General features: G+C 41.6%; 2 protein-coding genes across 14 annotated transcripts in view; both read right to left on the bottom strand.

Annotated features, from left to right (window-relative positions):
* Window positions 1-1,075: 1,075 nt before the first annotated feature.
* On the bottom strand, window positions 1,076-16,693 carry akap11 (A kinase (PRKA) anchor protein 11). Of its 6 annotated transcripts, none has more exons than XM_081713747.1 (13): window positions 16,529-16,693; window positions 13,988-14,096; window positions 13,671-13,706; window positions 13,413-13,523; window positions 12,931-12,984; window positions 12,455-12,592; window positions 11,827-12,076; window positions 7,460-11,729; window positions 7,014-7,169; window positions 5,852-5,938; window positions 4,963-5,009; window positions 4,644-4,825; window positions 1,076-4,219 (listed from the first exon to the last, which is right to left on the bottom strand). In XM_081713747.1, the coding sequence occupies exons 2-13, from the start codon at window positions 14,048-14,050 to the stop codon at window positions 4,052-4,054; spliced, it is 5,562 nt and encodes a 1,853-aa protein (XP_081569873.1). In that variant the 5' UTR covers window positions 14,051-14,096; window positions 16,529-16,693; the 3' UTR covers window positions 1,076-4,051. The 6 variants fall into 6 exon arrangements, with proteins under 6 accessions (XP_081569873.1, XP_081569874.1, XP_081569875.1 ...); XM_081713748.1 differs by having other exon boundaries at window positions 5,852-5,935; XM_081713749.1 differs by having other exon boundaries at window positions 11,839-12,076.
* Window positions 16,694-18,408: 1,715 nt separating this feature from the next.
* Window positions 18,409-21,778, bottom strand: part of dgkh (diacylglycerol kinase, eta) — a 44,253-nt gene continuing 40,883 nt past the window's right edge. For all 8 annotated transcript variants that reach the window (XM_081713741.1, XM_035522229.2, XM_081713742.1 and 5 more), the window contains one exon: window positions 18,409-21,534. In XM_081713741.1, the coding sequence (XP_081569867.1) occupies window positions 21,448-21,534 (87 nt within the window). In that variant the 3' untranslated portion in view covers window positions 18,409-21,447. The remainder of the gene's footprint in view (window positions 21,535-21,778) is intronic.

Here is a 21,778-nt window from a genome sequence, read left to right as displayed (position 1 = left end):
CCAAAAGAGTGAAGTCCACTGGCTACTCTAATATACTGAATGACCAGATTATTCCATCAATAGATTTTTTTCTTCCCTGATGGCATGGGCATTTTCCAAGATGACAATGCCAGGATTCGTCGGGCTCAAGTTGTGAAAGAGTGGTTCAGGGAGCATGAGACATCATTTTCACACATAGATTGGCCACCAGAGTCCAGACCTGAACCCCGCTGAGAATCTTTGGGATGTGCTGGAGAGGAAGTTGCGCAGTGGTCCAAATCTCCCATCATCAATATAAGATTCTGGGGAAAAATTAATTCAACTCTGAACAGAAATAAATGTTGTGACATTGCAGAATCTTGTGGAAATGATGCCACAGCGAATGCTTGCTGTAAATCAAAGGTAAAGGTGCTCCAACGAAATATTAGTTTGTGTGACTGCTAGATTGGAACTGCATCACAACCCCAGCTGCTTGAGGGTATCTACATACTTTGGGACCTTCACAGTTCTTCGCTAGTGTATCTGCAGGTATAGAAACTAAAGAGTTGGGGTGAGGGCACTGTTCCTGTGCTTTATGGTGGATGGTAAAACTCATACTCTGGAGCGTTCCTCACCACCTTGCCTCTGAATAGATTACTGACGTTTACCTGAAACTTTTATCCAAAGCAACTTACTTATGAATAAATACAACTTGAGCAATTGAGGGTTAACGGTCTTGCTCATGGACCCAACAGTGACAGCTTGGTAGTGGTGGCGCTTGAAACGGCAACCTTCCAATTACTAGTCATGTACCTTAACCACTGAGCTACCACTAGACCTAGATGTTTGCTGATGGTGAAATGTGGTAGTGGCAAGGTTCTGGGAGGAATACTGTAGAATATAATACAAAGGTGAGGGAGAAGGGGTGGGCATGAGGCTGAAGAATGTCCTTTAATGTTTCAAATCTGCAGTACCAGCCAGGCTGTTTGGGGGGGTAGTTTGCTTTTGAATATTTATAATACCTTTGCTTTCATTTCTGTCTCCAGATGTTGCTGGGCCTTAGTTTATCAAACCGTTCACTGCCCTTATGACAGTAATGTGACAAAAAGATCACAACCCACATGAAAAAAGCTTTATTTTAACTACAGCTTTTACAGTAATAGTGTAGTGCTCTTACTTCAGGCTTTTAATGTGTAAACTGTTCAGCAACTTCACTAAGGGACAAATATTGTAATCACCATTATAAGTTATATTGACATAAATTATTAAATATCTCTTTTCAAGATTATACAAATAAGCAGAAAAAAAATCAAGATGTCAGTCCACTGCACTTTGAGAGGGTAATGCTACACAATTAACAAAATACTTTAAACTATGATAGCAAACCTGCATATTTGCCTTTAAATAACACAAAAGCAATAGATCATACATGAAATATAGGAATGTACATAACATAAAGCCAGAACACAAGGGTAGCGCATCTGCTTACACTTACAGAAAGAACACAAATCCAGAGTGCCACTGTGAGAGTCAGCAGTGTGCGAAGGTGCAGAAATGCACACCTTCAACACAACCCACTAATTCTCTGAAGTCTTCAGGGCAGCTAACTTTAACCTCTGTGTCATTCTTTAAATCCATATTCACATTTAGTACTTAATATGGCTCCAATCAAATGAACATACAAAATATATGGCAGAATCTGAAACAATTCAGAAGAACATAATTTCAGAATCCAAAACATATTTGCCAGCATGAAAACAGCACTTGATGTGGTCCACTGATTCACAGACAATACAATCAAGCCTTCAGCGATGCCCATGTAAAATAATACCAGCAGATATGTGATGCCATGAATATAACCTCCATAACAACCTAGTGTTGTACATGTTTGCATGCACATTACAGTGCTCATGGGAACAAACATTCGCTACCATCCAGATCATTTCCATACCGTCTACTCCAATGTATTCATTCCTGAAGCTGAACTGTAACTCGATTTTGTACAGCATCTATCTTGTCTTATCTTAGTAATACGTACATTAAAAAGGTCACAGGTTATACATACTAATGTTTGCCAATGGTATTTATACTGAATGATCCTTAAAGCCTAACAGTTCCTCAAAACACAGGCAATTAAAATGATAAATACTTGAAGGTTTTATAGCCTTAATATACACCATTCTCTAGGTATCATGTTTTAAACATGAACGCGGTTTTGACAGACATTCCATATTAAAGTGCACCCATAAGGGGTTAAGTACACGCTAAAGTGCAGGCAGTAAGGGATGAGGAAAGTGTGGGAAAGACTGTGGAGCTCCATTTCCTGCTTGAGGAGGAAACCACACCAGGATGCCGGATGCTGGGAATGTGTGATGACCAACTCAGTGATGCAGGTACTGGCAGCTGGGAATTCCTTACGGTTCTAATTAAAGTGGCACAATACAGATTTAAGATGCAACTGATACAGTGAAATATAACTGTTCCATTCCTCTCCAAGTAGGAAATCCAAATAAATATGAAATCAGCATCCGATGTTTAAAAAACAAAAAATGTTTAGCTCAATCTCTGGCTTTATAGGACGCAATTCTGAGAAAAATCTCTTTGATGAGACACACACATGAATATATTCATAGGACTCCCATTTTATGTTCCAAAAGAGTCATTGAAAAATATTTTTAAACCAAAACATTTTAAATCTGTCTAAAACAGTGTGACCGAGATGGAAGTCTTTCTATTTGTGAATCATAGTAATTGCCAGTTGTCAAGATTTTTAAAAAAGCACCCCCAGTTAAAGTTCAGGACAGAACTTTGCAAATTATGACCAACGACTACCATCCTAATTTTCTCCTTCAGGTTTGCCATGTATCGACTATTTTAACTTTTAAATCTTTAATTCCTAATTAGTAATTATTCTTAAAACACAATTATTTCCTGTTAATTATTGTTCATAATTGATGTTGCTTAGTAAAATGTTTCGGTAAGAGAATAATTGAAACATTTTAGTACACTGACTGCACTCAGCTACACTGCAATTGTTTGGAACATCCTGGAGAGGATATGAAAAATCTGAGTGCATAAAACAAATGTTTTCTTTTAAAGTCATACAAAAATATATTTACATACAGTATGCACATATACCGTGTTATCCAAAACAGTTAAACATCAGGATCTTAAAATATACTCAGTGCTACCCAGAAATAATGAACTAAAAAGGGGAGGGCTTCTTAATGAGAGGAACCTAAATAAAACACTGATGATAGATTCTTTCAACAGCAATCAGTTCAACCTGTCAAAATATTTCCCAGGAGGAATATGTAACTGGAAAGCTAACACATAACTGGAAAGGTATTTGAAAACCACAGGTATTAAAGTTCTGTGGCCAAAAATGTGATCAAACATGTGCAACTATTATAATGAAATAATCTGATTTAACTGCCAGTCACAATACTGTTTCTTCAACCATGTGACCATCAGTCCGAGTACTGCACATCTGCTATGACCAGGTGTATGAATAAGGGCAGAGAAGTGGTGTGTGTGGCTGGTCCCGCTGATGTACGGGGATGAGAGATGGTGACCTGGTCTTCCCCGCAGCTAAGGGGATTCCCTTACACACAGTGGTGCAGTCACAAAGACCTTCTGCTGTAACACTGGATCTAGCACATGAAAGCAAGCACTGAGGTCAGTGCAAATGAGAGCATTACTAAAGGTGACGCACAGTACCCAAAGAAAAGGGCAAAACTGAGATGCCTTCATTCACAGCATGCGGCAGACACACAGGCACGCACACACACACACACACACACACACACACACACACACACACACACACACACACACACACACACACACACACACACACACACACAGAGAGAGAGAGAGAGCGAGGCTGGTCTCCCAGAGCTTACATCATCCTCTTCTGCAGTTACAGGCCCCCCACCCACCCCCCCACTGATGGGTATACAAGCAATTCACAATACACAGAGGCGGTCACATGGCTAGGCCTCTATATTTTTTGGCAGGTACATTGCACGTCATTGTAGACCAGTAAACAGCACAGTGAGCGTTCACTGTAGGACCACTGATCACTGCTGCTCTATGTGTGTTCTAGAAGCCACTGGAACAGCGAGGCATGGCCACGCCCTCCACCCGCGGCAAGCGGCTCCTCCTCGGACAAACGCTCCTCACAGTACAGAAGGAGCGCCCGCAGAAGATCACACACCCTCCACTCTCGCTCCCGGAGCTTCTGGACAACATGCAAAAACTACAGCACAGAAAAAGCAACATGGAAACCCTGGTTAGAAGGTATGCAAATGAACAGATCAAAGATTTAGACAAAACTTGTGCCTTACTAAAGTTACCAGCTGCAGAAGATGCTGTCTACAGTAAACTCATGGGTGCCACAGACTTTTATACATTTAGAAAGTAAGCACAAACACCACTGTGAAACTGCATAAAATCTATTAAACTGTGAAATGTTACATTCCTGAGATCATTACCATTACTTAGTGCTGTGCAACTAACCAGTACAGCTTCAAATCAGAGAGAAATAGTGTTGAGAAACTTAGCTTAACTACTCAGCTTTCCAATACTCAGGCTTATGAAAGAATCAGTACACACAATCTGCGTTGATGAAAAGCAGCTTTTCTTCTCTCATGTACAAAATCAATAGGGTGTAAAATTCTAACCTGTTGCAGGTCCTGTTCTGACCGCAGGCTAAGCTGCAAGACAGGCAGATCAGTGATGGAGACCGCCATCCACTGCAGCAGTGCCCTCAGCTGGGGCTGTGGGCTCTGCCCCCACACATCTGTACTGAGCACCAGCAGAGCTCTGTCACGCGGAGCAGGGAGCCGCTCCACTCGCACGCTCCCTGCAAGAGGACAGATACAAAACACCAGAGCTCTGCATGGGACAGGCAAGACAGAAAACGGCAGCATTCCACTACTTATCTTTACTAATAAAAACAACTTAAGAGGCTTATGAGGGGACTAAGAACTTATCCATTACCACCCAAGACGTCCTTGGTCTCTGGCTCCTTCTCCTCTATGTAGTCACTGTAGATTGAGAAACATAACAGGCATGAGAGGGCAGGACAGACAGAACTACCATCAGTGACACAGGGAGAGCAGAAGCAGCATGCAGGATGACAGAAGCAGGAGACAGTAAACGTCCACACAGTGTCCAGCATGCACACTGTTCATTCCCACCTGTTCCACTGTTCATCTTCAGTATTCAATACAGCCCAAGTGTCACAGCAGTGAAGCCAAATACTAACTCCAGACTCCACTCCAGGCTCTTTTTATTCTCAGGTGAATTTATCCAAGTCCTCAAATATATTGTTAACATTTCACATTACATTTAGTAATATGGCAGTGAGTAAACAATATTTTTACTTGTTTTAAATTCACAGAGAATGTTTAGACAGTCAAAGGGTAAACGGTTAATTACAGCCCATCTCAGGAAACCCCTTTCTCACTAAGCCGCCTTCAGATATAGTTTTTCCTCTTTAGTGAAATAAAGTATTGTACGATGAGCCATTTTAACGAGACACATTCCCCAGTGGAACAGTAAGCTTATGAGAAAGCGAGGCTCCGTGCTCACCATGCAGCGCACAGCACACACACACTGCTCTTCTAGACCAGAGTCAAGGCTTCACAAAACAAAACATTTAAATGAACTCCACAACCCTTCCTACACCCACCACAAGCGCACAATTCACTGTCTTTGTTTAAGCCACACAATGAACTGCTGGACTGCTGGCATTGCCTCTAAACAGTAAAAGCAGCTACATTCACACAGACACATTTTCAGCACTGCATGATCAAAGTTCTGACATCATGCAGTAATTAAGAGAAAGCCCGCATTGACTGTACCAAGCCTCCCGCACTGGACCGACCTGTCTGATGGGGAGAAGGATAAACGCTCTTCATAAATCTCGCCCTCTAATCCCAGACTGCTCCAGCTACTGCTGTTCCCATTACTGCTGGGGATAGAGAAGAGGAGGACTCAGCACTGGACAAGCAGACACTACAATGCCATGTCACTGACTAGCTAACCATACGCACCTCTGCATTGTATTAGAGAAAATCTAAACAACTCCTTCGTTTCATCCTACCCCTCCGATTCATTTTTTGCCACATAAGGTGAAAGGAGTCTCCACATAAATACATTTTCCTTGTGGAGTGAATAAGTGATATCAATATTCTAGTTAACTTAAACAGGAACAGAACAGAGGTGGATTTTTGTAGTAGAGTTTGATCCATTACCCAGAATGAGCTCCTTAGAAACACTGCCCCAACCTCACACTGCTTACAGCCACACCTTTGCAAAATATTTTCATAACATCATACAGTTTTCTTTTTCCAAAATAATTACATGTTCAAGAATTGCTTCCACAGAGATTCTTGCATGTGCCAATAATTTCACGTAAAAATACTCACCCTTGGGGGGGGCAATAAAACACTTTAATGACTTAGTTGGTACCTTTCAAGCTGTAGCACACAAAGATTTGTGTAAAAAAAGGAAGAATGTCCATCCCCATGTCTCTACATGCTCTACAGAGTACCTGCTCGTCTAAAAGGGAGTGCTATGTCAACATAAAGGGAAATTACTGCATGTCAAATGAAGGAAAGTGGAACCAGAGGATTCCTTAACACGAGGCTTAGCGTCATAAGACAGACCAGGTTTCCCAGGACTGTAATCATGCAGGATATCAGCCAAACTATATAAATTAAAAGTCCTAAACATAGAGGACGAAAACACTGCACTTCTGACCCTCAATCATCATTTCAAATTACATGACTGATGACTGACATGTTACTATCTAACTTAAGAAGAAAAAAAACCTTTCAGCTACTCGAGCTTTTTTCAGTATCAAATGTACTCATAACTTCTCACTGATGCATTCAGTTCTTCATTAGCTCACCATGTTACTCTGCTTTGATTGGATCCATACACATGTGAACAATGCATAAGTGAGAAAACATGGGCGACAGGTTAGTAATCAAAAATCTAATTGGAAAGCTGTTGTGATGCATGCACAGCATTGTTTTAATTACCTGTCACTTAGGTGGTGGAAACTACTGCTTTCATCTGGATGGTCTTCCTCAAAGCTGAGATTAGACCAGCTGCCCAGACTGTCATCTCCAACGCTTAGACTGAGCTGCTGGCTAACTGTCGACTCTGTGACAGTGACGCTCTCCCTTCCAGGGGCACTGGGACATCAACAGTGGATTGAAGTTTAACTGTTTAGTTCAGTTTAACTAGTACTGTACACCACATTTGCTGTGGGTTGTATATCACCACCACTTGCAAGATGAACTCATTCATAAAATTCATTTCCCCTCATGTATTGCTCATTTTTCAATTCCTATTCAAGAATCCTTACATGAAGTTCCTCAGACTGGGAAATACTCATTATTTGAGTAACTGATGAGTTATAAGTTAGAAAGTTTTATTAAATTAAAAAAGTGTACTAAGCATGTCATCAAATTTCTTTTGTTACCTCAAATTGATGGTTTGGCAGATGTTGGATAATGCAGACGTCATAATCTCTGTGGTGAGACTTTCGGCAAAGCTTGCACCATCGTGACCAATCCCACTGTCTGCATTTAGACTGGTGCTGCTCATCTCTTTCTTGGCTTTTTCAATTGCAACCGACACCATTTCTTCAGCAAAAACAGCCCTCTTATCCAAATCTATGTGAATTTTGGGAATTTCGAGACCAACTATTCCTTCAGTATCTGGCCTCATCCTTTTCTGCAGTCCCTGGTAAGCAAAATGAACATTTCTGCTGCAAATCAGGCAATCTCTGGTTTGACAGTATCGGCAAGCTTTATATGCCTCAGTCAGCTTCTCGGTGAAAGAGCTGCGCTCCAGAGTCCTGCTCTCTTCAGCAGTCTGACAGCTTGCAGGTCCCAAAGTCATTTCCAAAGTGTCATCAACAATCTTCTTGGCATAATGTTCAACAACTTGCATAACTTTGTTGGTGTAATTTCCATCATCCAAGCTCCCAGTGCTGTGGTACTGCCTGTTCTTCTCAGTGTATGGCAACAGAGAACACGAAAAGGCAGTTTTGATTAAATTTTCAGCCATGTCTTCAACATTTGACTTCCTGTACAGACATGAGTCAGTAAGTGATTTTGGAAGCCTAACCGACGACATCCTTAGTCTTTTTGTGACATCACACGTAATATTGTAGGCCAGTGATTCTGCAAAATTCATAAGTTCCAAGTATTTATTCCTACTCATGACTTCCCCGTCTTGACAAACACATAGCATAGATTCACTTGAGGAACTGTGGGTAAGGTTTGCTTGGGTGAGACCGGCCAGGTCAGACTCTGATGGCTGAACCCTACAGGTATTATGGCTCCTGTCGTGGTGTAAACGTCGAGATGAGTGAAGCCTTAAAGGTGACATCTGCTTTATCTTCTGGGCAGCATGTGCTAGGCCTGATTTGATAGACCTGTACGCCAACCGACTAGCGTACTGATCCAAGATAAGTTCCCGACTTCCCGCTTCTGTCTGCAACACCTTGATAACACACCCTGTGTATTCATCAGCAATGCTTCTATACCTCGGGGACTCGGAAGGTGTTTCACTTGAAGTGCCTTTTTGAAAAACTGGATTAAGGAAGTTATTTGGCAAGCGACAGTCTTTTTGGTCACCATCCAGGCATTTCTCTGATTTAACGGATCCCCTTTTGCTTGTTTTGTGACGACAATGGCTGGAACTCACCATCCTCTTTACATCACTGATGACCTCCCCAGCGATTTCACCAGCGTACGTCCACAAGGAATTCAAAGTCTGTTGTGAGAACTGTGCACTGTGTAAAGCAATGCTGCCTTTGGCTTCATCATCTGCCTTCCTCACACCATCACCAAAGTTTATAGTGTCCATCTCCGTTGCCATTGAAACAATATGGCATGCTAAACGCTCTGCATAGCGTAGAGCTCCTCTCTCCATCACTTTGTTTCCTGCAGTGGGACTTTGCTCTGCATAATGGGCTGCAGTGTTCAGGCGGTCTTCCTTGTCATGGTCTTCGTAGTCATTATTGACAGCCTCCTCAGAGAGGGACCGCATAAGTTTCAGCATGAACTCTGCTTTGTCAGATTCGGAGGTCTCTGGTTTAAAACAGGAGGTGGGATAATGTGGGGTGGGTGGGGGTGTTGCAGGGGAGAACTCTTTTGCAAGCTTACTTTTGAGCTTTTTTGAGAACTGTTTAATCTGTTTCTCACTGGACACATCTGATGGTTGCTGTGGGGTTGATGGTGGTGTGCCAGGAATTCCACTAGATTTTGTTCCAGAGTTGCAGGTAAGAGTCTCCTCTGTGACAACTTTTCTACCCCCACGGACACTTATTTCAAAACTTGGCACTTCCAAAGTATCTTTTATGATGGCAAAGTGGACGTCTGAGGTGACCTTGCTTGCTGGACGTATATTTCTTGAGATTGACAGACAACTTGCATAATCTGTGTTCTTTGATCCTAATGTCCAGTGTGGCTGAGAACACAGGGCTGATGAATCCATCACACCTTCTTTAGGAACATATATCTTTGGAGATGTACAGAAGTCATAAGGTGCTGAACTTTGACATGCAACATCCTGTGATTTGGTCATACCAGTGCCTGAAGTGGCCATTTGACTGCCTATAGTTTTACTTAAGAAATCAGCACAATTTTCCACTTTTTTACTCATTTTGCTTGTGGTCATGACATCAAATGCCTCACCCACTATACTGTCAACCATAGCACCAGAGAAGCTCTGAAAACATTTTTCAACTGGAGGTTTCCCAGAAGCAGTTCCAGGGGATGAATTACCAAAGTTACCACAGGCCTTGCGAATTTTGTAAACACCTGGCACTGATTCAAATGATATTGCAGGAGAAGCGTCTGAAGTGGATGTCACTGCTTTTCCTTGAAAACAAATGCTTCTTTTCGGGCTAGTCTGGCATGTGTGACTAACGCTGGACTTATACTGACAGCTTTCCTCTGGGTTTTGCAGACAAGATATAGCTTTGCCAGCTGTAGGGACTGGAACACAACTCGCCATTCCAGACACACAGTACAAAGCTTTCTTCACCGTGCACCCATCTTCTTGCTTGGTGCCTGTCTGTACAAATGATGGCAATTCCTGGAAACTGGCCTGGGCATTGCAGAGTTTTGTGGTCTGGGATGCGTCATCTGCACTGACGTAGCAAATGTTGTCCAGTGACACACTTATAGCTGCCTGTGTTGTGAAAGTCACATCAGCTTGAGATAGCTCTATAAAGGCCTCCTGGATGACTGACTCTGAAAGGTCTGAAGCATAAGAGCAGACCACTTCCTCTTCTTGTTCAAAAGTCCAGTCCTTAGGGGTGAGGGGTGTAGAAGGGTGTGAAAACTGGCAAACCTCCATAATCCCCTCAAATACTAATTCCTCAGCTAGATCAGCTGCAAATCTGGTAACAGTGTTGTTGTAAATCTGCTTTTTCACAAATAGAAACTCTTTCAGAGCTCCAGATACAGCTTCGCCAACAAGGAAACTGGCCAATCCATTGATGGCACGTTCTTTTAACACAGAGGCATGGCGCATTCCTATCTCTTGGAAGGCCATCTGAAACACAGAAGACGTCAGCCTAGCAGCTAAATGGCAAAGTGTCGTAGTGCAGGAGGACACCCCTTTCTGTAAATCTCTTAAGGCACTCCCAATGCTCATTTCAACCAAGTCTGTGGCAAATTTTTGAATCCCATCCTTCAGAGACTGTGACTGTGATTTGGCAATGGTGACTGTCTCCTGAATATCTGATAGTTTCATAAGATGTCCATTAGTGTTTTTAAATTCTTTATGACACACACAACTCAAGTTCTTATTAATGTTAATATCAACCGGAGAAGAGTACCCACACACAGTTCCGAGGATTTCTTTTGAGAGATTGTTTGCAAAATCAGAATAAGTCTTATATAGTGAACAGAGATCCCGCGGTTTGCGCAGTTCTGAATCATCTGCATCTACTTTCCAAAAACACTCCAAGGAGCCTCCTTCTCCCAGGGCACTAAAAGCTGATGAGTGAACTGGGCTAAAAAGTGCCCCAGTCTCCTCGCAGGATGTCCACACTGGTCTTGGAGAATCCGGGCTGTTGGAGTGTCTGCAGCATGGTGATCCTGGTTTAAGTGGAGTGGGTTTCTTGACATTGGCAGGAAGAGACCTGTGTGAACCTTCAAACTTGTGAGGGTTCATTGCTCTAGTTGGGCCACTTTTTGAAGCATGTTTACTAACGGAGTTCTCTGACTGCTTCTTCTGAGCAAGCAGCACGTGTTCTTTTGGCAACTTGATGACGGCATCAAAAGTTTGATCCAGATCATCAAACTGATCAAAACTATCAAAAAACTCACTAAGCTCTGAGTCAGAGTCTTCTACCCCCTCTTTAAGAACGGGGATCTTGGGAATGTCAAGCTTTGCCTTTAGACTCTTCTGATAACCAACTTCGTCCAAAAAAATTATGGGGCTTGGACTAGAGCAATCAGATTCATCCGATTCGGTCAGAGATGTAGAACAAACACATCCTTTTGGTGGGCTCCTCCATGGGGCCACTGGCCCTCTGCACTGGCCCTCTACATCTCCAGACCATGATGTCACCTTCTGAACTGCTCCTGACTCAACAACAGTAGACTTTTCCTTACTCTTGGACTTCTTAGAGATGGAACTAAAGATAACGCGAGAGCCCGAAAAATCTTTAAAATGTGGAGGGAGAGTTTGGGAGGCCACATCTCTCTGGTTCCGCTTACTAAATGAAACTGCAAAAAGGGAAAAGTTCCCATTAGAATAGGATTACTAAATTCAAATAACTGTTAAATCAAACATCATTGACCTGCAAGACTAATGGGTTATTACATTGGTAATCACCTGGCTCCTCTTCTTCAAGATGTTCAAAAGCAGTGACAAAATCCTCCTCAATAGAAGAGACAGACTGGTTAGTGTCGTCATCCTCGGCCTGGCATGCCTCCGATACGCACCTCTGCAGAGAATGCACCTCCAGAGCATATCGGATACCTGTTGTGTAGCGTGTAAGCAGCCCTAGCATACTACCAATTTGTAGCGAGCTGCTATGTCTGAGTATGCACAGGGCTCTGGATACACCAGCCTGCGTTTGGGAAAGAAAGCTTTTAGGGGCATTTTACCATTTGTTCTAAATACGTTGATGATACACATTCAATAACAACATTGCATTATTTTGCCAGAAAAACAACACATATCTCTTGTTTTTTTGCCTGTCGTCACAATGACTTTTCTTTACATGTCAAACATGCGAGAAAGTTTGGACAATCTGATTTTTGCCTTGTCCATTTAATAAATGCTACTTCTGTCTTGCAACAACTCAAGTTGTGTGTGTCTCTCACGCTCATTCACACTTAAACACAGCTTAAAAACTCCACATAGTATCAGTAAAGTACTCAATGAGTGAGAACCTCCACTATCAAACATGGCCATTCACATTTCAGATATTGTACAAGTTAAACACCTGTATCTGAGAAATACCATCTTTCCTCTCAAAATGTTGTTTGGGATCTTTGAGGAGCAACACTTCTTCATCCTTGAGAGTACGTACATGTAACGAACCAAGCAACTCTGCTAACTCAGTGGAGAGACAGGTCAGGCCCTGGGAATTACAGTAAAAAGACAACATTTATGGTAAATATTGGTCAGTGATATATTAATCCAGAATGCTCAAAACATTGCTTTAAAACATTTCAACAGCATATATTATATAAGAGAAAGTGAAACAAGAGTGCTGTTATAAAGACATCTGAAGAAAGGGCAGTGTTCACAATACTGTTACTTGTTCAATTTCCAAGCCAAGACAAAAACATACAAATAAAGTTTCAGCACACAAAGTGCATGCAAAACAAAGCTTGACTGCGAAATCTTCTATGCCTGTTGTAAATTACAGTCTAAAAGAGTATTACACATTTACAAGAAATATAAAATAATACTTACCTGTAGTGTGAAATCCTCCCTGTCAGCACAGCTAGGTAAGCATACAAAATGTATCTGAAAAGAAGAAGGTGTTGTACAAATCATTATTATTCAGGTCATATGGTGAAGCTTTGAAAATTATTACAGGGTATAAATACCAAAGAACGTACTAGGAAAGTAACATCATTGTACCCAAATACTACTTTAGTACTAATTGTGTGGTTAGAATTATTAATAGGTGCAATGTAGTTCACATTTGGCATGCATGTCCGTGACAAAAAGTGAGTTCTTACTAATGCAATGAGATGACCTATTTTATTGCTAAGCAACTTCTGCTGAAACTCAGAATAACTGATCTTATTTTAAGATAAAAACAGACTACACATTGTCAGGATCATTGATGTATTCTGCAAATACATGCACTAAAGTTCAATCACATTCATGGGTTGATTCATCCATACATATAAAACGTTTGGTGTTGTGCTGACATACGGGAAGCTCACCTCTGGCACGCACAACGATTCTCTGTCATGTAGCTCAGACACCACATTACTAAGCTCCTTCCTGTTTTTGAGAAGGTTCCTCAGGGACAAAGCTGAGTTCTCATGGACAGTCTAGGCACAGACATGCAAGACCAATTACAGTTGTTAGTTCATCTCTTCAGAACGCGATTATAACGTAGTGTAGGCTACAGGTCAGTATATCTTGGTACGGCAGAGCTAAACAATCACAGTGGAAAATTAAAAACTGTAATTCAACACCTTGTATTTCCTTGTGAATGTACAATCGTCTTTACTCTTCAATGATGAGATTACAGAAGAAAACCCAAACAACAGACACAAAACCTTTCAGCACTGCAGGTCATCACAGCATGGTCTTTCTGGGTATAATGCACAAGATTTAAATACACCAAAAAATAATTCTTCACAGTTATTTGCACTGGTATGTTATGCAAATCAGCTCTATTTTCTTATTATTTTCATGGTACCCAAGGAAATGAGGTTCTGTGAGATAAGGTTAATACCGAAAGCCCCATTTGTGCCAGACTTTGATCTTTATTTGGATTTATTCAAGATACCTCTTTCTTGATTGTGGCACGGTACTTGAGTGGAACACCTTTGACTCTGGCACAAGCGTCCATGGCAACACAGAGGAGGGCAGGGCTGGGGTCTGGGGGATAGCCTCTCCTTGAAGTGATGAAAGCACAAATAAAGATGGTGGCAAAAAAGATTAGATCAATCACAAAGCAGTTTAATTTTATCAACTTATTCATCTCGTCACGGAAAAGCACATTCTAGATAACGAAAACAAAGCTTATGTCTTGTGTTAACAAGTTGCCTGGTGGGTTTTTCAAATCAGAAGTACCACAACATAAAAAACTGATATCATATTATGGAGCCAAAATACACTTTCAAGCGAAGTCAGATTATGAAAAAAAAACAGCTTCTATACCAGACAACCAACCACAGTCCCACAAACAATGGTTACATCCACACTATCCATATACTGATATATCGACATGCATCTCAACAGACCCCTGATCTTCCCCGATTTGAAAGCTAAAAGCTTCCAGTGGATTTAAGCTACTTTTTACCTCAATTTCTTATAATAACGATGGTAGCTGTCAAGATCCTGGAAAACAGCACAGTATTCAATAAAACTGAATATGAGGCCAAACCTGAAGTGGTTTCATTTAGACTGTGAATATATGAGAACCATCATGCAAACTACTGGTTTTAAAGAAGTTTAAATGTGATGTAACTATATCTAGGCCTGCAGGCAGTGAACATATTAGGGCTGATTGCAGGGCTGATTACTGCCCTTATTCTCATACCACAAATTAGCCAGTAGGACTGATGGTAGATTGTAACTATGCACTGCAAGAGTGAAACCAGTGCAGCAGAAGGACAAAAGGGCCTTATCTTAAATCAACAGTCTACAATACAAATGCAAGCCAACTAAGAGGTCACATTTCATAGGTTTTATAATATACAATCACATTATAGTTGCAACAACACAACAGAACTAAATGTCCAAGCTCGTTACATGTGTTTTAAAGATAATGGATGCGTGGTTTCAGAAAAGAAAAAACAAAACAAGACAGCAGAAGCATGCACACAAAAAAAGATAAGGAGAAAGATTTACTTTGCAATTGAAAGTACATTAGGAACACACTCCTGCACATAGAGCATTAGTAGGACGACTGGGTGGTCAACCCCCTGTCCTGTCAGGTGGTACCCCAGATTGTGCAGTACTGGGTGACCCTACAGGTGCTACACGAGCCTCACACATCAGCACAGCTACACAGCAGAGAAACACGGACATGGATCAGTCGGAGAGCCAGACTGCACAAACGCGTCTTGCATGGTTTCTTTGGCGTTTGGTGGTAAATGACCCTCCACATACACCGCAGTATGTAGGCAGCACACACACAGTACACACAAACACACACACACACAAACACACACACACACACACAGTAGGGTAGGTGACAGGTATGCGGACACACACACACATACACACACACACACACACACACGGGTATCTGACCGCTATGTGGACACACACGGGTATCTGACCGCTATGTGGACACACACACACGGGTATCTTGACAGGTATGTGGACACACACACACGGGTATCTGTCCGGTTTGTGGACACACACACACACACAGGTAACTGACAGGTATGTGGACATACACATGGGTATCTGATGGGTATGTGGACACACACACACACCACGGGTATCTGATGGGTATGTGGACACACACACACACCACGGGTATCTGACCGATATGTGGACACACACACACACGGGTATCTGACCGATATGTGGACACACACACACACGGGTATCTGACCGATATGTGGACACACACACACACGGGTATCTGACCGATATGTGGGCACACACATACAAACACACACGGGTATCTGACCGATATGTGGGCACACACATACAAACACACACGGGTATCTGACCGATATGTGGGCACACACATACAAACACACACGGGTATCTGACCGGTATGTGGACACACACACACACACACACACACACACACACACACACACACACACACTCCCCAAAGTGACGCACAGCAGCTAGCAAAACAGGCTTGGCCTTTACAACTAGCTGACAGTCCTGTACATGTGCCACATGTTGTGGAAGATTGAGCATCATTTTAAGAGAGAGAGAGATGAAAGAGAGACCTGCATATTTGTTTATGCTAATCAGCCACATTCCAGTCAGACCAGCTGGGCCTCGCTCTGGCAGGCGGCGCACAGTGCTAGCGGTTAGCCATCCCTCACTCTAGCCCAAACCCTTCATCATACACACCGCTCCTCTGCCAACTAACATCCGTCGCAGATAACTAAAGCAGGAACAGGTGTCCTAAGGCGTCATAACGCGGCTAATGAACGCGCTCCGCTAACGCAAGGTTAGTAAAGCTAGCTGGCTACGTGGGTTAGCATCGAGCTAATGCAGAGTTAACGTTCAACTGAGCTAGCGAGCTTCCTCATAGTTCAGTAATCCTGCGTCGATAACGACGTTTGAATGCCATTCGTCGTCAGTGCGCATTAACCGCTGCCATCATGAAGATCTGCCTTAAACGCCTCACCTGTCGCTGACAGACCCGCGCAGGTTTAGCCGCTCCAACCGCTCAGCAAAACAAGCCCCAGAGGCCAGAGTAGTCAAACCCGAACAGTGGCTGTGAAGAGAGGAGCGCAGAGCCACACAGGCCAGAGTTGTCAAACCCCAACAGAGTCAATGATCGCCAGGCAGCGATCACTGCGATGTGATATTCTGGTTATTTCCTGTCGCACACAGGCCTCTGTTCATCTTCAATAACAGGGTATATACGTGGACAACGTATATTTGCACGGCTTTATATCCTCTAGCTGGCAAAAAATGAGAATCACAATCTTGTTCGGGTTTGCGCAGTAGTTAAAAATCGGAAAGTCGTATACGGTCACCAGACTGCTGCAGAGGTTACTAGCCAAAACGGGGTTCAGCATCCGCCAAAAAGCACGAAAAACCGCATAAAAACAGCGGATGTTCAGAATTTGAACAATATTAAACCAATTAATCTACTATAATAAGATTTATAGATCAGTAATTATAAATTAAGAAGGACATTTTTTTTTTATTTGGATGTCGTCCATGTATGAAGTTTTTAATGTATTTTTATGATAGGACACACTGGAGCAGGTGCTATCCTATACTTTAGTTCACGGTCACGTTCCCATTCTTTTTTTTTTTAAACCGCCACAATAATTACAAACCAATCCAAATTTTGTCCACCCGCCAAATCGTGTCTTTTCCTACCAATTGCAAATAAAACCCGCCCAATCTGGCAACACTGGCAGAGCCGAGCGCGAAATGGGAGAGACATGCGTGCCCGCTCAACTGCGCAGGTACAGAACCTCATATGTCCAGGTCTTGGACCGCACCCAACAATTTACAGCACTTAGTGATCAAAACTGCAGATAAAATGTTTCATACGTTTTCATCATCTGTTCGACAAAGAAGCTGTTGGCGGGCAACCCAATAATAGCACGTGTGCTCATACCGCCTGGAGTTTAAGTCATGAATTCAATGACTGTAATTGATTTAATTCGGTTTGAGTATTAAATCACCGCAGTTCTCTTGTCAACACTATCACCTGTGTAAACCTTTTACAAATTGATCAAAGATGACGAGTTCAGATGTCTGTTTTTATTAACCTGAGAAGTCATTTATACTAGCTATCGATAAAGGCCTGCGCGAGGAGTCATCGATATGATAGTGAGTCGTAGGTGTCGGATCAATTTATCAGTCACACCCATAGATTATATACAGTCGTATCTTCAGTGAAACACATCGTAAAGAAAATAATTTCGGAAAACATCAACTCGAAGGGAAACTATTGGATAACAGCGGGACCTTCTCGTAAAGTTAAACGGTAGTGTGGCCTTTCCTCCGTTGATTTATATTTGTGTGGCGGAGTTAATTGTGCTGCCACCGAACGCTCCAGGGCGCCAGAGACATTGTGGCTTCGCTTCGGGCGCAGTTCAGAGCGCACTTAAAACTGGAAGCGCCAGTATTTCATCTAAACTGCAAGAAACATGTTAACTCTCCAGGTCACATGTGAATGTAGGATATAAATCCTGGTTTAATATTCGCACTTTTTATGAGTACGTTTGTATGTGTCTTGGCTGCAAACCAACTTCTCCATTATGGAATAATAAAATATATTGATAAGTCACTACTCTCACTAAATGACAACCAGTCTAATTGAGAGGTGATATACATTACGTATGCATTCGGTTTTATTGAAGAAGTAAGATTGCAAGTGGTACCATTTTACCACTTCAAAATGTACAACAAAATTTAAACATTTATTCAATCTTGATACAAAAATACACATCTCAGTGACTTCCATATTGTAATAAATAGTTAACCATGCATCTACGATAAAAGGCACAGAAAACAGTCACTTAGTAGTCATGAAATTTACCAACTACCAAAAATCATCCAGATATCAATACAAGTGACTTAGTGTAACATTTTATCCCAAAGGGAGAACACATATACATCAGTTGTTTAACCTTAATAAATATGTAAAGGCTGTATATAGCTATGCACAAAGTTTTAAAAATTAAACTGTGCCATTGTAAACACAATGTAAACAAATAAAACTCACATCTCACTTCTCTTAACAGGATCATGTCAGATATGCAATCCTACAAATTTCTCTTGTGAATTGGTTTGAAAAAATCAGGCAGTATACAGCTTTATGTACACCATGTGTAGTGAGCAGTCTTATGAGACCACTTATGTTCTGGGAAACTCATTCAGAGACACACACGGAATGTGCGGAGACGGAGTCCCTGCAACGTGAGCGGAAGACTGCACTGGCCATCTGAATGAAATGAAATGACAGCAAATAATACCACAAGGAGGCACCAGTGTTTGGAGGTCAAACAACCTGCTACAGCTTATAAATGGAAACTATGCCGAGGGCAAATCTTATCTGCAGGGTTGTGTGTCCCTAATATCTTGGAAATGTTATATACATAAGTAATCATGAAACCAAATCAAACAATTCTCTTTACATCTCTAAAGGTTGACATGTATGGCACTACATCTTGTTAACAATGTATGTATATCTTTGGCAATGACTCATTAGGGGAAAATAATCTGACTTCTTTCCAATGCAATGCATAGTTATGTAAAGTGAAAATAAGATGCATAAAAAGAACACCATGTTAAGTTTTGAATGGCAGTAAACAAATATGTTAGAAAGAATTTTCATAATGTCTGAAAATAAGCTTGTGAACATGAGAAATGGTGGTTCCTTCCTCTCAAACAAGGTCAGTGGCTGCTTTCCTGCAGGCCACTCACTACAGACTAGCGTTCGTTGCCCTAAACGCATCAGGCTCCTTCATGGTCAAAGCAGCAAAGGAACCCTGACAAATGTACAAGCAATTTGGAATGCAAAACCCATTTGCATGTATACTATGGGCATGTATACTGTAGGGCATGTGCACGCCCTTTGTAATCTGGTGGCAGTTGCCTTTACCTCAATTTTGTTCCCTTTAATAAATTCTTTATGTAATTGAGGTTACATGCAGGTGCAACAGAATAAACACTCAGAGCGTCTGGCTGTGTTTTTGGTTGTGAATCACCGAACTTCACCAAAGCCACTTTGTCACTCATCAGAAATGAAGGTGTGGTTTGCCACCCTCTAGAGGGAGAGTAGGACATGACCAATTCACAGAGACACCTATAAGCACACTGAGTGCGGAGGTGACCTGTGAATTACGGGACCTGATTAAAGCTAAATGGGTGAAACGTCTCCGTTATAAAGGACATAGAAGAGGCACAGCAGGCAGTTCTGCTGGTTCAGAAGAGAACATCCAGTTGTCTTGCAAATTGTTCTGGAAGCACAGTTTAGTAGATAAACCAAAGATTTTCTCAAGGAAGATTTTATGAATTTGGAGAGAATATGGCATGGTCGGTCTGTCCACAAGCCACCTAATCTCAAAGTCAAGCATGCACTGTTTTGGGGTTTTTTGTTGTTGTTGTTTTTAAAAATGGCATAATAAAGCTTCATAGAGAAGTAAATGTATCAAAATAAATACAATATTGCACCCTCAATATAATACAACAGCACTTAACATATAAAGGCAGTTACTAAACAATTCACATCGGTATTGTGGTGCACTATTCACAATCAAAATTGTAAGCTCAATATATGATGTTAGTATTAATCTATACAAACCTTTTCCTTACAGTTGGATTGAACAGTATAGACTGTCAGATATATTTACAGTGCATATATTAACTAACCAAACTTCACCTACACTAGTATACCCTGTAATGCCATCAGCTTAAAACAGAGTTCTGGGTATCCTATCAAAGTCAAATTTAACCCTAAATGCAATTCAAGGAGCAACAATCATGAGAAACTTATGCAAAGATGCAGATCAACTGCACAGTTTTAGGATTAAAAGAAGCGTCCTAGTCCAAGCAAAAATAGTTAAATAATTAATGTACATTTAGAGCTGATATGAGAAGTGACTATATTGCATTGATCTAACAATTACCACACTAATAGTTGATGCTTAAAATGATGTTACTGAATTTTGGGAAAGTGATACTTATAATTACTATGTGTTATTAAATTTGGGGAACCTCTAGATGGAAACTTTCAAAAGGACAATAAATTGGGCACATTTGCTTTGGTACTGTTTTCTTGAACTGATATATTGTCTTACTTTATGTGCTAATCATATATAACCTTGCTATCAATAAAGCATATTTTACAATAAATATGGCACAACATTTTGCTCTTTGAAACAGATTTCATGCGAAGAAATAAATAGAAAGAAAGCAGCAGTCTAACAAGACCACAGGGACACTTCAGTAGTATCATACTAAAGTCATAGAAAACTTGTTCAAGTGGTAGTTTGTACAATAAAAACATGACACTAATCATGCAGTGACGTAGACATCCAAATCAAGCATAAATACCATGCATCAGAATGTCACTGCGAATGTTTTCCTGGACTGCAGGGCCGGTTTGCAGCGATGGCCGTCAGACTGCAAGGCCACAGCAGTCATTTTGCTGTCTCTTCAAAATGTAAACAGTGCTGTCGAAAGAGGAATATTGCTGAGACATCCCGTCCCCGTCCTGCTGTGGCCACCCACCGCAAAGCGAAGGGCCAGCAAGCTCTTAAAAGGCCTCACTTCACCCACAGTGAACACTTCATGGAAGTCCTGTTTTGCTACTTGACTCTTGTAAAGATGCCAGAAGTTGCCTCTACAGTGAGAGTTGCATACCTGATTGTGCCATCAATGCAGTAAAAAATGGCTTTTGCTTCCCCCTATTAATCTACAGCCACATGGAATGTTCTAACTCTACGTCTATTTTGGCACCAGCACTCGTTTGAAACCATGACATTCAGGGGGAGTAGCCCCTGGATACGGAGCTCGTCTGGACAGTGGTGCTGCAAACACTGTCCACCTCAGGTGACGGAAGCGAGCGCTCGGCCCTCACAAGTCCATCAGGGCGCTCTTGGCCAGTTCCTTAGTTCCCTGCAGGATTCTCTTCATATGACCCACCTTCGAGATCCCCAGATCCTGCAGAGATGAGCACACAGAGTCTGCTTAGAATCACGTGATTTTAGTCAGTGGGAACATTATCAATTTTGTCCTAATTTCAAAGTGCATATACAGTGTGTATATTTCTTTAATCTCTATGGAGTTGCAGACTGAAATTATGTAAAATGTGTAAAATTAAAATACTGTAATTGCAATTTTTTTACTCAGAAATAAATGAAGCAAAAACTAAAAGCATATGCTTCACTGCTTTCTTAAAACAGTC

Source organism: Electrophorus electricus, chromosome 4, assembly GCF_041902795.1.
Source record: "Electrophorus electricus isolate QZ-2024a chromosome 4, ASM4190279v1, whole genome shotgun sequence".
In the NCBI taxonomy this organism is placed as follows: domain Eukaryota; kingdom Metazoa; phylum Chordata; class Actinopteri; order Gymnotiformes; family Gymnotidae; genus Electrophorus; species Electrophorus electricus.
Note: the sequence above shows the minus strand (reverse complement) of the source record. Positions and strands in the feature narration are given on the sequence as shown.